Source organism: Dendrobates tinctorius, unplaced genomic scaffold (assembly GCF_039654945.1).
Source record: "Dendrobates tinctorius isolate UK_male_01 unplaced genomic scaffold, ASM3965494v1 ptg000091l, whole genome shotgun sequence".
In the NCBI taxonomy this organism is placed as follows: Eukaryota; Metazoa; Chordata; class Amphibia; order Anura; family Dendrobatidae; genus Dendrobates; species Dendrobates tinctorius.
The window spans coordinates 8681881-8698704 of NW_027361759.1; the positions used below are offsets into that span (position 1 = coordinate 8681881).

The 16824-nt window shown below is 45.8% G+C and overlaps 1 protein-coding gene across 1 annotated transcript in view; it reads right to left on the bottom strand.

Annotated features, from left to right (window-relative positions):
• LOC141098447 (uncharacterized) overlaps positions 1 to 16824 on the bottom strand; it is a 59857-nt gene that overhangs the window by 31106 nt on the left and 11927 nt on the right. Inside the window, exons 3-4 of the mRNA XM_073586267.1 lie at positions 11507 to 11567; positions 1023 to 1843 (exon numbers count right to left, since the gene is read on the bottom strand). Of these exons, the coding sequence (XP_073442368.1) occupies positions 1023 to 1843; positions 11507 to 11567 (882 nt within the window). The remainder of the gene's footprint in view (positions 1 to 1022; positions 1844 to 11506; positions 11568 to 16824) is intronic.

Consider the following 16824-nt stretch of genomic DNA (forward strand, 5'->3'; position numbering starts at 1 on the left):
TAGTAAGGTAGCGCTTGTTATTCAGATAGGGGATACTCACTAGGCAGCCGATAAATCAGGTCCGGCACAGGTTTCTCAACATAACTCAGTCCATTTGGTTTATTAGGCATCATAAACCATGAACAGCAACAGAAAGTTCATATCCAAACAGCATAGCATCCATGACAGAGCTCCCCTCTGTTAATCCTGTGGTCACAAAGGCTTTGCTATGTCTGGTACGCAGGCTCTCTAGCCTCACAGCTGTATCCCCTGTCAGGGTTACCTCATGGCTGCTTCTCATTGCAGACGTTCATTCCCTCCAGGGAACTATCAGACACACGTCTCCACGTGCACTCAGGAAGGCAGACATGTCAGCCAGACGAGACCTTCCATACAGACCAATTGGGTCCAAGCATTCACTCATGTGACCTACCCTGGCCACCTTATATGGTCCGTAGCCACACCCATCAGATCACATGGCTATGACCTCATCACAGGTCCTACAAGCATTCACACACATATATTTTACTATGGCATTCTAGACACATGCCCCTAGGTGGGTTTGTAGGTGATTGATCCCACCCGTCTCACCAATCACCTGAAGGCTTCTCCCTAACACATTGGAATGAAAGATCAGTTCTGCTGATCAGCACATAATCAAGCCTTCATCCCAAGGCCACCCACCTTGGGATACGTAACGATCCTTTAGCACCCTGCTCTTGTTACCACTCTGGACATGGCTTTCCGTCCTGGGACACACACACAGCGCCCCCTAGCGAACACAGTGGTCACTACACCACATACCTCCCCCCTCTGTTCAAACTTGTGGGGTTGAACACACAACATTACCCAGGGATCTCGAGACTGGGCACCTATGTCACCTTGCCCAACAGGTCGAGAGAACCGTCACCGTCTGTCATATGGCCTCATCTCTACGTTAGGCCTCCAAGGCCCCCAGCGGTCAGAATATCAGTCTTGGGCTTTGGCCCTCCAGTCACAGTCTGTCTGCGTCATCAGGCACTGTTTAGTCACCACACTTCTACAGTGCGCTCTGTCAACTCCTTTTCTATCTATGGGTCTTGCAACAAATGGTACATCACCACGTCTAAGTTTGCTTTTCAATGCATTAACCTCACGGTTCATTGCACCTGTTGTCTCTGTAGCATCCTCCAGTTCACGCTGTAATCTACGGTGTAAAGTACTGGCACGTTGAGCCTCTTTCTCTGCTTCTTCCACCTGACGCTTCAGCTGCTTCAGACGAACATTTTTTCCCTCCGCCAGCTCTTTGTACTGCTTAGAATTACGCCTTTCATCATCCATTTGCATTACTACATCCTTCAGTTTATTCTCCGTACGCCATACTTGTTTGTTTGCAGATTGTCGCTTTTTAGTTTCAGCATCAAGCTGTTCCTCCAGTTGTGCAACCTTTGCTTTTAACTCCTTATTCTGGCGATCTAATTGCTGACGGGCATTCTCGTTCTTCTGAGCATTGCTACGTTCTGCATACAGATCAGTATTCATCTGGTCATCCTGAAGTGTGGCCTTTCTCAGCCTGTCATTGGCTAATTCAATGTTGCCTTGTTCTAACTCCAATTCTTCTTCAAGCTGTACAATGCGAGACTCTAAACGCCTCTTTTCTTCCAAAGCCAGAGCACCTTTACCACTGTTGTTGGCAATTTCATCAGCCAGTTCATCTCTTTCCTGCTGTGCTTGCCTTTTAGCATGCTCTGCAGCAGCAAGCTCCTCCTGAAAACAAATCATCTCTGCTTCCATACTTTCCAGTTTCTTCTTGTCTTCACTCTGTTCCTCACTCGGGCCTGGCCGCTGTGAGTTTTCGTCCCACTTCTTCTCCCGCAGAAGGCCTCTTACAGTTTCTGTGAGTACGCCTACCTCTTCTCTGAGGGACCTATTCAGACCTTGCCACGATGCCAGGTGATCTTTGAGCTCGGAGACTTCCTTCTCTAGCTCTTCTAGTCTATGCTCCCTTTCTCTCTCAGAACCACAGTCACCCCCAGAGACTGAGCCACCCCGATCATCCGAGTGAACCCTCCAGTTACCCTCTGACCGTGCGTCCAGTGCAGTCGCCTCATCTCCCAGCCCACCATCCGTCATGTCACGAGACGTCAGGTCCGTACGTTGGGCAGATGTACCCCTTGTTCCGGTCACTTCTATATCAGACCTGTCCACTTTAGCAAGCGTCATCTTCTCACTGTCTGCTAGCCCAACAGTAGAAACGTCTCCATCCCCTTGCTGTAGAGGAACTCCCCTCTCCCACAACCCTGAGAACAGTCTAGAATCTCGGCCTATAACCACTGAACAGGACAAACTTGGGACTATCATGGCATCCTGTCCCTCAATGTCCCAACCTGTCTCAAAGACTATCCTGGTGATCGGGCAACTCTTAGTGTCCCCGTCGTTGCAAATGACCCCCACCTTTCTGCCAGGTGTCTCAGGAGCAACCCGCACTAGAGTCCCAGGGTCAACCAAGCCAACTATATCTTCATTATCTATCTGGAGGCCACTCCCCCGCAGCATCGTGCTGGCTGGGTAGTCCACCAGGCAGAGAGCACAGACATAGGACATTTGCTCCTGGCACCAATTCATCTGTACCAGCCTTTTTACATCGGAACGTTCCACCCCCATTCGCCGGGACTCCACCCCCTTTTGGGCGACTATCTCCTTTTGGGACTCCACCCCTTTTTGGGCTCCCACCCTCATTTGGGTCACCGCCTCCCTCTGGGACTCCACCCCTTTTTGGGTTACCACCCCGATTTGGGTCACCGCCCCCTTTCAGGATTTCCCCATGTCCTTTCTATAGGTCTCCTTAGACCACAGTTCACATGACACAGTTTCTTGGGCCTGTACTGGCCCTTTAAGTATGATACCACAAAAGTTCTTGCTGGCACCACCACAGCTCCTGCTGTCACCGGTCTCCGACACCTCCAGCTGTCGCTCACACACAGCTGCTGGTGTCACCTTCGTAACCCCGCCGAGTTACAGCAAGCCGCTTGTCACCTTCGTAACACCGCCGAGTTACAGCAAGCCGCTTGTCACCTTCGTAACCCTGCCGGGTTACAGCAAGCCACTTGTCACCTTCTTGACCCCACTGAGCCACTGCAAGCTGACTTGAGAGGGAAAAGTAAAAAAAACACACACAACACAAAACTCACGTGCCCTGTCTGTGTGCTATTCAGGGCGGCCATCTCCTCCTGAGACCGTCCAACACACAGGGTGCACCGGGTGCTATTCAGGGAGCCGACCCCCCTCCCAGGGTTTCCCAACACACCGGCCTCACCAGGTCCAGGGGCTCAGCGGGTGCTATCCATGACATCCGTCTCCTCCTGAGACTGCTCAGCACTCACGCCTCACCAGGTCCAAGGTCACAACACATGCTCCAGGGATCCGATTCTCCCAGAACCTCCTAACACTGACCCTCCAGGACGTTGCACACTGAACCCTCCAGGTACACAGTCTTTCTCACTGACCCCAGTCAGTACAACATGGACACCTGTCCGTTACCTGTGTTGGCCAGACAGGTTCTCGGGTACCTCTTATCCACAGAGGCACCCTATAGCAATCCACAGTCTCTTTCTCTGACCCCGGTCAGTACATCACACGGCTTTCTCGACCGACACCTGCCGGCCATGCAGGTTCTCAGACCCCTCTACCACAGAGGTATCCTATAAATCTCTTCCACTGACCCCAGTCAGCATATCACATGGCTTTCAAGACCGTCCACCCTCCTGGCTCAGCATTGCCAGCACTGCAACATGTGTGCTTGGAACCGTTGCCCTTAGCAACCGAGTTTTGCAGACCTCGTCCGTTGCCCCTAGCAACAAGGCTACAACACTGCTCTTCGCATTCTCCACCAATTGTAAGGTAGCGCTTATTATTCAGATAGGGGATACTCGCTAGGCAGCTGATAAATCAGGTCCGGCACAGGTTTCTCAACATAACTCATTCCATTCGGTTTATTAGGCATCATAAACCATGAACAGCAACAGAAAGTTCATATCCAAACAGCATAGCGTCCATGACAGAGCTCCCCTCTGTTAATCCTGTGGTCACACAGGCTTTGCTATGTCCAGTACGCAGGCTCTCTAGCCTCATAGTTATATCCCCTGTCAGGGTTACCTCATGGCTGCTTCTCAGTGCAGACGTTCATTCCCTCCAGGAAACTATCAGACACACATCTCCACGTGCACTCAGGAAGGCAGACATGTCAAACAGACGAGACCTTCCATACGGACCAACCGGGTCCAAGCATTCACTCATGTGACCTACCCTGGCCACCTTGTATGGTCTGTAGCCACACCCACCGGATCACATGGCTATGAACTCATCACAGGTCCTACAAGCATTCACACACATATACTTTACTATGGCATTCTAGACACACGCCCGTAGGAGGGTTTGAAGGTGATTGATCCCACCCGTCTCACCAATCACCTGAAGGCTTCTCCCTAACACACTGGAACGAAAGAGCAGCTCTGCTGATCACCACATGATCAAGCCTTCCTTCATCCCAAGGCCACCCACCTTGGGATACATAATGATCCTTTAGCATCCTGCTCCTGTTACCACTCTGGACATGGCTATCCGTCGGTCCTGGGACACCCACACAGCGCCCCCTAGCGGACACAGTTGGCACTACACCACTATATATATATATATATATATACAGTTCAAAAAAGAAGCTTACATACACTATGCAAAAAAGGACACATATGCATGTTTTTCTCAATATTTGAAATGAAATCAGCATGAATCTTTTCCATTTTAGGTCAATTAGGATTACCATAATTATTGATATTTGACAAATGCTAGAATAATGAGAGAGAATGTTTTAAGGCATTTTAACTACTTACTGCAAAGTCAAAAGTTTACATACACTAAGATTACTATGCCTTTAAACAGTTCTGTACTGCCTACATGAATATGTCATGTGTTTGGAAGCTTATTTTTTGGTAAATTAATTAGTGACATAGATGTATTTTAATTGACACCTGAAACACATTGTTTGTGTAGCAGCATGGGAAAGTCTAAAGAAATCAGCCAAGATATCAGGAAGAGTATTGTGGACTTACACAAGTCTGTCTCATCCTTGGGTACAATTTCAAGATATCTGAAGGTGCCTTGTTCATCTGTACAAGCAATTATGTGCAAGTACAAAGAAGATGAGAAAGTCCAGCCATCATACCTCTCAGGAAGGAAATGGGTTCTGTGTCCCAGAGATGAACGTGCTTTGGTCATGTGCATATCAACCCAAGAACAAAAGCAAAAGACCTTGAGAAGATGAGTAAGATTGTGTCAATATTCACAGTAAAACACGTACTGCATCAACATGGGCTGAAAGGCCACTGTGACAGGAAGAATCCATTTCTCCAAAAGAAATATAAAAAGCCAGATTAATGTTTGCAAATGCAAACAGGAACAATGACCTTAATTTTTGGAGACATGTCATGTGGCCTGATTAAACTAAAATTGAACTTTTTGGGCATAATGAGAATCGTTAAGTTTGGAGGAAAAAGGGAGAAGCTTTGAAGTCTAAAAACACCATCCCAACTGTGAAACACATAGGTGGCAGCATGTTGTGGGGTTGTTTTGCTGCAGGAGGGACTAGTGCACTTCACAAAATAGGATGGCATAATGAGAAAAGAAGATTATGTGTCAATACTGAAGCAACATATCAAGACATCGCCAGGAATTTAAAGCTTGGGCAGAAGTGGGTCTTCCAAATTGACAATGACCAAAAGCATACTGCCAAAATGGTAATAAAGTGGCTTAAGGATAACAAAGTCAATGTTTTGGAGTTGCCATCACAAAACACTGATCTCAATCCTATTGAAAATGTATGGGCAAAGCTGAAAAGGCTGGTGCGAGCAAGGCATCCTTCAAACCTGGATCAGTTACACCAGTTTTGTTAGGAGGAATAGACCAAAATTCTGAGCAACTATTGTGAGAAGCTTTTGGAAGGCTATCCTAAATGTTTGACCCAAGTCATTCATTTTAAGGGCAATGGCACCAAATACTGTATTAATGAAACATATGTAAACTTTTGACTTTGCAGTAAGTAATAAAAATGCCTTAAAACATTTTCTCTCTCTCATTATTCTGGCATTTGACAAATATTAATAATGATGGTAATCCTAATTGACGTAAACTGGGAAATGTTTATTGTGATTTCATTTCAGATATTGAGAAAGACATGCATCTCTGTCTTCTTACAGTATATAGTGTATGTACACTTCTGGTTTAAACTTTTTATATTGTAGCTATAAATAAATATTATTACGAAAAAATAAACCTGATGTAAGTGCTCAGTGTAGAGCACCCGATGAATGTGATCCCTAATGTTATGTAAAATGTTTCCAATAAAAGCTTCAAATCAATCCACAAATCTTGGCCATACGGCAAGACACAGGAGGGATGGAGCCCTATGTGCTAGTAGCATTAAATCCCATCCGAGTCTTGCCATATGGCTAAGGCCAGTTTCACACTAGCATTTTTTTGCGCTGCATTTGGAGCGCACATCAAACGCATACAAAAACCGCTTACAAACGCTTGTAAGCGCAGCTTTTTTTGGGACATAATCGTGCGCGGTAAGCCAAAAAAACGCAGCGATTATATGCGTTTGTAAACGTTTTGCATGCGTTTGCGTGATTACTGCGCATAATGTCACAATCACAGGATTTTACAAATCATTGACCAATTATGACTCATACTCCACCATTTGGACAGCAGTGGGCGTGTGTTATAGGAATTCCTTATCTAGACTCAGTTTACAGCTATTCTTCCCAGTTGCTAGCAGTTTTTGATGAAGACATGGATCTGCGCTGGAAAAGCTTTCACTTCAACTTGGATCTGGACATTAGGATGGCTCAAACTTACGCAGTTGCTTGCCATGAAAAAAGAGAGAGAGAGACAGAGAAGACGGCAGCGGCGGCATTTGTGTATTCATCCTATTGTTGAACTCTGGGAGAACCGTGGAACGTACCACACCCTCTACAGCAAGCTACAGGCAAACCCGGATAAATTTACGGATTACACACGGATGTCCCAACAAAGCTTCATGTATTTACTTGGTCGTGTACAAGATGTCATCCGTAGACAGGACACACAGCTCCGTCGTGCGATTCCTCCAGAGGAACGGCTCCTGGTTACATTATGGTACGTAACCACTGACTGCATGATAGTATTGGTTCTTTGATGTAGTAGTATATTACGGCAGAATTCTTGATCTGCCATGTACTAAAAGTATGCTGCATTGGTTTGAGGCATTTTTTTAAAGAAAAGGATACATATTTATTTATTCGTGTGCCCTTTTTTTTGTTTTTTTTTTAATGGTTAAAAATCCCTATACACAAATATAAATTCTTGTTGTTTCTTTGTGTCCCAGATTCCTGGCTACTGGAGAGACCCTCTCTTCTCTGCACTTCCAGTTCCGTCTTGGAATATCCACCTTATCTGGAATAGTTGCAGACACCTGCCGGGCTTTGTGGGACATTCTCTGTCCAGAATTTATGCCACTGCCCACCGTGGAAAAGTGGCTTGAAAATGCAGAAAGATTCTGGACAGTCTGCAATTTCCCTAATTGTTTTGGTGCGGTGGATGGGAAACACATCAGGATTATACACGTAAAACCCAAGAGAACTGGATCAGCGTACTATAACTATAAAAAGTACTTCTCTACAGTACTAATGGCCATTTCTGATGCAGACTGTAAGTTTGTTGCAGTGGACATTGGTGCATTTGGGCGTGGAAATGACTCCAAGGCTTTTAAGAACTCAGACATGGGACGGAGGTTGTATGGCAACCAGTTCAATCTCCCCATGCCTCGGCCTCTTCCTAACACCGAAGGTCCGCCACAGCCCTTTGTAATGGTTGGGGATGAGGCATTCCAGATGTGCCAACACCTGCTCAAACCATACTCCAGCCGGGACTTGGACCACACTAAAAGAATTTTTAATTACAGGTTGACCAGGGCCAGAAGACCTGTAGAGTGTGCCTTTGGTATACTAGTATCCAGATGGCGAATTCTCTCCACAGCCATTAATCTTAAACTAGAAACTGTGGATGAGGTGGTGAAGGCCTATGTTGTTCTACACAATTTTGTGATGGATAGAGAGCACCCTAGTTTTGAACTAGATGATTCCTCTCCTAACCCCTTGCCAGAATTTAGTCAGCACCCTCTATGGTCATCTGTTGAAGTAGGGCAAATGAGGGACCGATTTGCGACCTACTTCACCTCTGATGTTGGACAAGTGGCCTGGCAAGAGCAAATGGTGTAACCTAATTTTTATGTGTTGTGTATGTTAATAAAACACCTGTGTTTATACCTGTATTGTTTTTTCTTCAAAGTATGATACAACGCCAGGCTCATGACCATATGACGTGTATCTTCAACATCATCTCCTCACTTTGAAAACACACATTAAATAGAGTATGAGGTTGTTTATAACTTGATTCACCAACTCCAGTCCTCAAGGTACACCAACAGATCATGTTTTCAGGATTCCCTTTGTATTGCACAGGTGATGCAATTATCACGTGAGCAATACTAAGGAAATCCTGAAAACATGATCTGTTGGTGGGCCTTGAGGACTGGAGTTGGGGAACCCTGATTTACAAGGTCTATCTATAATAACCTTGGATTGTATTCCAAACAGTAAAATGATGTTACAAAACACCATAGTAGATTAACTGATAAGGATACTCATCAAGGTAACAATAGATAGTCCTTGCAATCAACACCATCATCTATTACGTTACCTGAGCAAAGACATTGAGGCCATGTAAAAAAATGAACGCATATTGAGTTTTTCTTGTTTGCAGATACATATCTCCAAAATTGACACACGAAACATGTGTCATTTCTTGAGCTATGTGTACACAAAAAAGAAAAATGTACGGCGCAGTGTGTGTAGGCGGTGAAAGACACATTAACCAAACATTATTTGAACACAAAATATTCAATGTTTATTTTTTTTTTTAATAAAATTATTTTCACTTTGAAGGACGTTTGGGAGAAGTGTTGGATACTTTGGGGGTATGGAGAGAGGATGAACGGCTGGAAACTGAGGAAGGGGTTCTAGATGAAGGTGCTACTAAATTACTGGGGGAAGGGAGGTCAGGCATAGTAAAGGAGGAAGGTTGTGAAACATTGGAAGGAGAGGGGGGATGGAGTAACAAAGTCTTTTGCTTTTTCTTCTTTGGGGCAGGAGTCACCTGCCTAGACCGACTACCACCGTGTGACCGCCTTCCATGGCTTGACCGCATAGAGCTGCTGGTCCGTGGATGATGTGAATAAAAAACAGAATGAGGGTCTCCCCTAGGGTGCTCGGTGGTGGCGCTGGCAGTGCTCCTTGTAGGTGAAATGGTGGTGACGGTGCTCATGGAAGGTGAATTATGCCCGGTGCTTCTGGTGGGAGAAGTGTGGGCGGTGCTCCGATCTGGTGAAGTGGTGGTGGTGCTACTCTGATGTTGAGTTTTGGAGGTGCCATGAGGAGGCGAAGTGTTGGCGGTGATCCTCTGCAGAGTAGTGGTGGTGGTACTCCTATGAGGTGATGTGGTGGTGGTCCTCTGAAGAGTGGTGGTTGGGGTGCTCCTTGTATGGTGCGGAGTTGTGGTGTGCTCTCATGCATTGGAGAAGTGGCGGTGCTCCGATCTGGAAATGTTCTTTCTGTGCGAACAGGTGAAGAGGTGGTGGCCCAACGAGATTTAGTGCTGGAGGTGCGCCAAGATGTGGTAACGGTGGCAATACTGGTGCTCCAGACAGGAGCAGTGCATGACATGGTGGTGGCGGTGGGGGTGGAGTGTCCAGCAGCACTCGACATTGGTGTGGTGTAGTGGTGCCCAGCTTGACTAGGAATGCAGGTGGCTGTGCAGTGATTTGCAGCAGAAGTCGGTAATGTGGTGAAGCGAGTCAGTGGTGGCACAGGTGGGAATGACAACACTGACTGCTTCACGTACTGATTCTGCTGCATAGCCTGCAAGTAAGCAGTGTTGCAGGCGTGTAAGACAGTCAGCTTTTGCTCAGGACTAAGGTGATCCGCCATGCCCCATTCAATTTTACTAAAGAAATGGTGCTCTGGTCTATTGAGGTCGGCCTCCAGCCGGTCAAGGCACTGTGCGGAAGAGTGGAAGAGGTGTTCCATGCAGTTAAAACCACGTTCCATTAGAGAAAATCCACTTTCCACTCTTTCGGACAGCGTCTTGAGACTGGCATGAAAGGCCTCGCTCAAGTACATGAACTCGGGCAAGACAGGCCTGTCCGAGGCCCTCTGCCGCTGGCGGGTAGTGCCCGAATAACCAGTGGCAGAGACCTGGAACAGGGGAACATCTGATTGACCAGCTTCATGGCCACTAGCTGTCTGTGTTGCTGACTTGCAACTTGCTTCCTGGCTGTTGGATGGCTGGGACTGGTCCGATGTCGATCGATGAATAACCGCTCCCGGGACAGGTTGCAGGGTGCTGCTCCAGGTGCTGTGGAAAAAAAAAGGTAAACATTAGTGTCCAGCATTAACAAGATGGATCAGCTGTGGAATATAAATTAGGGTTAATAAGCCAAAAAAATAAAAAATACTTGTCCTTGCAGAAGAGCCACTGTGCGAACCTGTCCCTCAGCACGAACATCAGTGTTGAAACGGTCCTTCATTGAGCGCCAACGTGTGCGAACTTTGTTCACTGTTGAAACAATGGAAAAGAAAAACAAAATTAGGTTGGACAACACAATGATGGTATCTGTATTACCACACACACCTGAGTTGTCATCAATGCTGAATCGCCAATAATTCAAATAAAAATGCATTCACTATTGAACCTGAGGTCACGTGAATGTTTACTGCAAGCAGATCTCTTGCAGTAAACCCACATGTATCATCAGGATCAAGAGTGAACCATAAAAAAGACACAGCATTCAATACACAATGCGTACACTATTGAACCTGAGGACACATGTGTGTTTACTGCAAGCAGATCTCTTGCAGTAAACACACATGTATCATCAGGATCAAGAGTCAATGCAGCATCACAAAACTGAGAAATACTTACTGAAAGCCTTTTTGACAGTTGCAGAGGCGCTGTCCCAGCCTTCCATCAATGCTGCAGCCACTTCATTCCATAGCTGCCGGGTCACTACAATGTCCTTGTACTGCTGGTCACGGCTGTCCCACAACGGACAAGGCTGATGAGTTGCTCATTGTCTAGATAGATGTACTCATCCCATTGTGGAACCTAGAAAAGAAATACATTTAGAATCTTTGCATTTATGGAGAGTGGTGAAGGAGAAGAAAAAAAAAAGGGGAGAAAAGCTGGACAGAAAAACCAGAATCCAAAAATTTTTTTAAAAAATAAAAAATTAGGAAAAAACTTTTCTACCGTGCGTCTCCTTCCCGCCGTGCTTTGTGTACGCTGCTCCGGCTGCTCACCCTCACTTGGCTGGTCCGATGCTGAGGTCTGTAAAAGAAAATAAATAATTAAACATTTGGACAGGCAGGTATACTTCACAAGACAGCAAACTACTCACCTCACGCTCTGCGTCTGCAAATTATTCCGCTGCTGGTGAGTATTCGGATCCAGAAGACATTCTAGCAAAAGAAAAAAATAAAACATTACTACACATTATATATTTGAAAGCAGAGGCTCACAGAAAAATCATACTCACATTAAGCTGCTGTGATCCAAAATATGATCTCTGGCTGGGTGGGTGTCTTTTCTTCTTGCAGTATGTCTGGAGAGTGATGAGGTGGCACTACAAAGCCCTTCTTTTATCTCCCATGCTCCCAATGTTTCTTGTTGAGGGGCTGGATTTAGACAGTGTCTAGACATTGCTTACTCTCAAATCGCACGCGCTCGCTAAGCGCTGACATGCGCACTATACAGCGCACGTCAGTGCGCAAATAGACTGTCATACTATTTTTTTGCGCATTGCGTGCGCTGACGCGCGCATGCGCATTTTTAACAACGTTGGGCGGACCAAAAAATGCAACATGTAGCGTCCGGCGCATCTGATCGCAGACATGGAAAATGCGCAGCGCACTGAAACGCTGAGGCCTGCGTGCAATCGCTAGACACTGCGCACGCCATTTTAAATATAGGGGACAAATGCGTGTGCGACCAATAGCGCACAATGTGCTGCGCAATAAAATGCAAATGTGAAACCAGCCTGAGCAGTACTGTACAGCCACATATGGGGTATTTCTATATTCATCCGAAATTGTTGGACACATTTGATGCCATTTCTACTCAATTTCCAGTGTGAACTTGGTGGTAAAAATGTAATATTTTTTTTCCATTGCCCAATGATAAAAAAATTCTGTGATCCACCTGTGGTGTCAATATGATCACTGCACCCCAAGATAAATTCATTGAGAGATGTAGTTTGTAAAATGAGGTCTCTTATTGGGGTCCTGCTGTTCTGGCACCTCAGGGGCTCTGCCAATGTGACATGGCACCAACAAAATAGTGCAGCAAAATCTGATCTTCAATATTGCGTTTTTTCACTTGTGAGCTTTGCACTCTGTCTCAAAAGTAGTTTTTGACCAGATATAAAGTATCAGCATGCTCAGGAGAAATTGCACAACAATTAGCCTTGTGAAAACAAAATTTATTTTGGCTAGAATAATAATTTTTGGGAAAAATTTGATTTTTCTATTTTCACGGCTCAATGTTATAAACTTATGTGAAGCAGCTGGGGGTTCAATGTTCTCACCACAAATCTAGGTACAATTCTTGAGGGGTCTAGCTTCCAGAATGGTTTCACTTGTGGAGATTTTCCATTGTTTATGAACATCATGGGCTCTCGAAATGAGGCTTGAGACTGCAAGATTATACCATCAAAGTCTGCCTTCCAAAACATCACTTATTTTTTTCTGAACCCTGCCGTGATCCCAAACAGTAGTTTAACCCCACATATTAGGAATCTACGTACTCAAAAGAAATTACACAACAAATTTTAAGGTCGATTTTCTCCTGCTATCCTTGTGAAAATAAAAAAAATTGGCACTAAATAACATTTATGTGTTACACCGCTCCGTCATACTCACCCGGCCTCCGCTCCAACGCCGCAGCCAGCCTCCGCACCCACGCCGCAGCCTCTCTCCAGTCACCTCTGATGGGCTCACGGCTGACGCCATCCCTGCATGCAATGCGCATGCGCCATAGGCCGCGGCCGTGCCTCCCTGCTATTTCTTGTGCTCCGGTTGTGCCCTGACGCAGAAGCACCTTTGGACCAATGGCAGACCAGATGGGGCTATATCAGGCCGCTTCCCCCTGAGGGAGACACCTGCTTGTTGTGTTACCTTGCACACTGGGCCCTGCTTCCTCCTGTGCTCTCTACAGTCTCTTAGTGACATCCTCAGTGTTTCCTGCAGCAGCCTCGCAGCCTGTCTTCTGTGTTCACTAACAGTTATTCTCAGTCCTGCTCCAGTGTTCCTGTTTCCTACATCTCCTGCCTCCGGTGTTCCTGTTCCATCCTGTTCCAGTCCTGCCGTCCTACTCCAGTGCTGCCTCCGGTGTTCCTGTTCCAGTCTTGCCGTCCTACTCCAGTCCTGCCTCCGGTATTCCTGTTCCATCCTGTCCAGTCCTGCCGTCCTTCTCCAGTCCTGCCTCCGGTGTTCCAGTTCCATCCTGCTCCATTCCTGGGAATGTTTAGTTTGCAAAAGAGAAGACTGAGAGGAGACTTAATAGCTGTCTACAAATATCTAAAGGGCTGTCACATTGTAGAAGGATCAACTTTATTCTCATTTGCACAAGGAAAGACTAGAAGCAATGGGATGAAACTGAATAGGAGGAGACACAGATTAGATATTAGAAAAAACTTTTTGACAGTTAGAGTGATCAATGAGTGGAACAGGCTGCCACGAGAAGTGGTGAGTTCTCCTTCAATGGAAGTCTTCAAACAGAGGCTGGACAGACATCTGACTGGGATGATTTAGCGAATCCTGCTTTGAGCAGGGGGTTGGACCAGATGGCCCAGGAGGTCCCTTCCAACTCTACGATTCTATGATTCTATGATTCCAGTCCTTCCGTCCTCCTTTATTCCTGTCTCCTGTGTTTCAACTCTGTCCTGTCATCTACAGTTCAGTTCCTCCACGTTCCAGTCTATAGTCTTACTCCTTTCCTGTCTCCTGTGTGCCAGCCCTGTTCAGTCATCTACACTTCAGTCCCACTGTCCTACTCCAGTCCATCCTGAGCCGCCTCTCTCTGTACCTGCTACCGTGGTACTAGAACCCCTGGGCCTGCTCCTAACGGTCCCCATATAGGGGTCGGTTCCACCTGGCAGCTCGCCCAGGGCCCCTCGGTGCCATGGTCCAGAGTGTCCACTCCTGGAGTTTCTGGCTCCTGACCACCCACGCTAACATTATGTAAGAAAATTTGAAATGGTGTCCACTAATTATCCCTGCAAATTTTGCATTCAAAATGTCTAATGGTGCTATTTCCCTTCCAGGCCCTGCTGTGCTCCCAAACAATAGTTTTCCCCCCACATATGGGGTATCGGTGTACTCAGGAGAAACTGAACAACAAATTGTATGGTGCAATTTCTCTTTTTACCCTTGTAAAATTGCAAAATTTGAGCTAAAAATCATGTTTGTGGGACAAATGTGATTTTTTATATTTTCACAGCTCTACGATGTTCACCACACATTTAGATAAGTTCCCTGAGGTGTTTAGTTTCCAAAATGGTGTCAAATGTAAGGAGGAGTCCTCCTTACAACCTAGAAATAGTTTGGCAAAAGACAGAGCACAATTTGCACCCATTGAGTGCACAGAAATTTGCCGATAGAAAAAGTCATCATACGTAAAAAAATATGCATCAAGACAAAATTGTAAAGATCAGTCATGAAGGAATCATGCAGGTTATTGCCTACAGTTTGTTGGTCTAAAAATGTGTCACAGCAGAAAGGCTTTTTCAAGATATATCTGCATATAAGCGACTCAAAAGTATTATTAGGTGACATTTGTACAGAATGAATATTGTGTCATGATAGAAGACAAGATTGGATAGATCTCTAATGTTCATATAGAGAATTCTGATGTATTTAGTATATGTATTGTACACTTTATTTGCATTTTACACATCCAACAGATGAACTACATTCAAGAGACTTTGAAAAAGATCTTAGGAAATTTAACACTTTAGATCTGCATTGTCTCACCCTGACCAAGTACCACAAGGTACAGAGTATTCCCAGAAGCTTAAGAGGCCCTCGCCGGCCAACCTTATTCCAGGAGAATATGGAATACTGCACCAAATTTGAAGCCATTTTAAATAAATGTTAAATGGACTTTATTCTACTGTCTCTAGTTTTAAACCATTACCTTGTGTCAGCCTACCTCAATGTGAATAAGTGCAAAGCAGGATCGGGGCTCCAACTGTTCAGCCACCTGTTCATGTAAAGGTATACACAGTAGGTTAAGTAATTTGTCTAGTTTACTATTGAGAAACCCTTAAATTCACATTATGCCTCATTTATCATCTGTCTAAAGGAAGAAAATAGTCTTATTCCCAAGAGCAACCAATCAAAACTCATCTTTAATTTCATAAACTGTTTCCGAAAAATGAATGCTGTACAATAATTTGCTGCTATGAACACTATGGACAATCTTTTTTCTTTTAGATAGTTTTGACAGCACACTATCAAATAGCCTAATGTACATTTTACATTAACGAATATAATATCATTTATCCATGACCTCTTTATCACCAACAAACTCTCCTTCCTCGCCATCACTGAAACCTGGCTCACTCCCTCTGACACAGCCTCTAAAGCTGCGCTTTCCTATGGCGGATTCCATCTCTCTCACACCCCTCGCCCCAGCAACAAACGTGGTGGAGGAGTTGGTTTGCTCCTGTCTGATACCTGCTCCTTTACCCCAATTCCTTTGCCATCCTCCGCTACTCTTCCCTCATTCAAGGTGCACTCCGTCTGCATCTATTCCCCCTCCAACCTCCAACTGACTGTCATCTACCGCCCCCCAGAACTAGCCATCTCCACCTTTCTCGACCACTTCATCACCTGGCTACTCCATTTCCTTTCTGCTGACATCCCCACCATCATCATGGGCGACTTCAACATCCCCATTGACACGTCCACCCCGGTTGCCTCTAAACTTTTATCACTCACGGCTTCCCTCGGCCTCACTCAATGGTCCTCTGTGGCCACTCACAAAGATGGTCACATGCTGGACCTTATCTTCACCCGACTCTGCTCCCTCACTAATCTCAATAACTCACCCCTCCCCCTGTCTGACCACAACCTACTGACATTCTCCTCCCTCTCCTCTCCAACTACGCAACCCCCGCTCCATAAACTCGCTCACCCTCGCAGGAATCTCAAACACCTCAATTTACATTCACTCTCTGAATCCCTTCTCCCTCTTACAGACATAGCTTCCCTTCATGACACAGATGCTGCTGCCACCTTTTATAACACCACAATAAGAGCAACGCTTGATTCGGCTGCCCCCCTCACGCAGAGCAAAACTCGAACAATCAACAGGCAGCCCTGGCTCACCAGCCTGACCAAAGAACTGAGATGGGTTTCCAGGGCCGCTGAGCGGAGATGGAAGAGAACCCATTCTACTGAGCACTTCAACGCATACAAGCAGTCCCTTGCCAGCTTTAAGTCCATGCTCTCTGCCGCAAAACAAACTTACTTTGCATCTCTCATATCCTCCCTGTCTCACAACCCTAAACAGCTCTTCAACACTTTCAATTCTCTACTCCGTCCCACAGCACCTCCTCCCCCTCCTCTCATTTCTGCCGAAGACTTTGCCTCCTTCTTTAAGCAGAAGATCGACACGATCAGACAAAACTTTGGCCCGCAGCCCTCAATGCCCCTC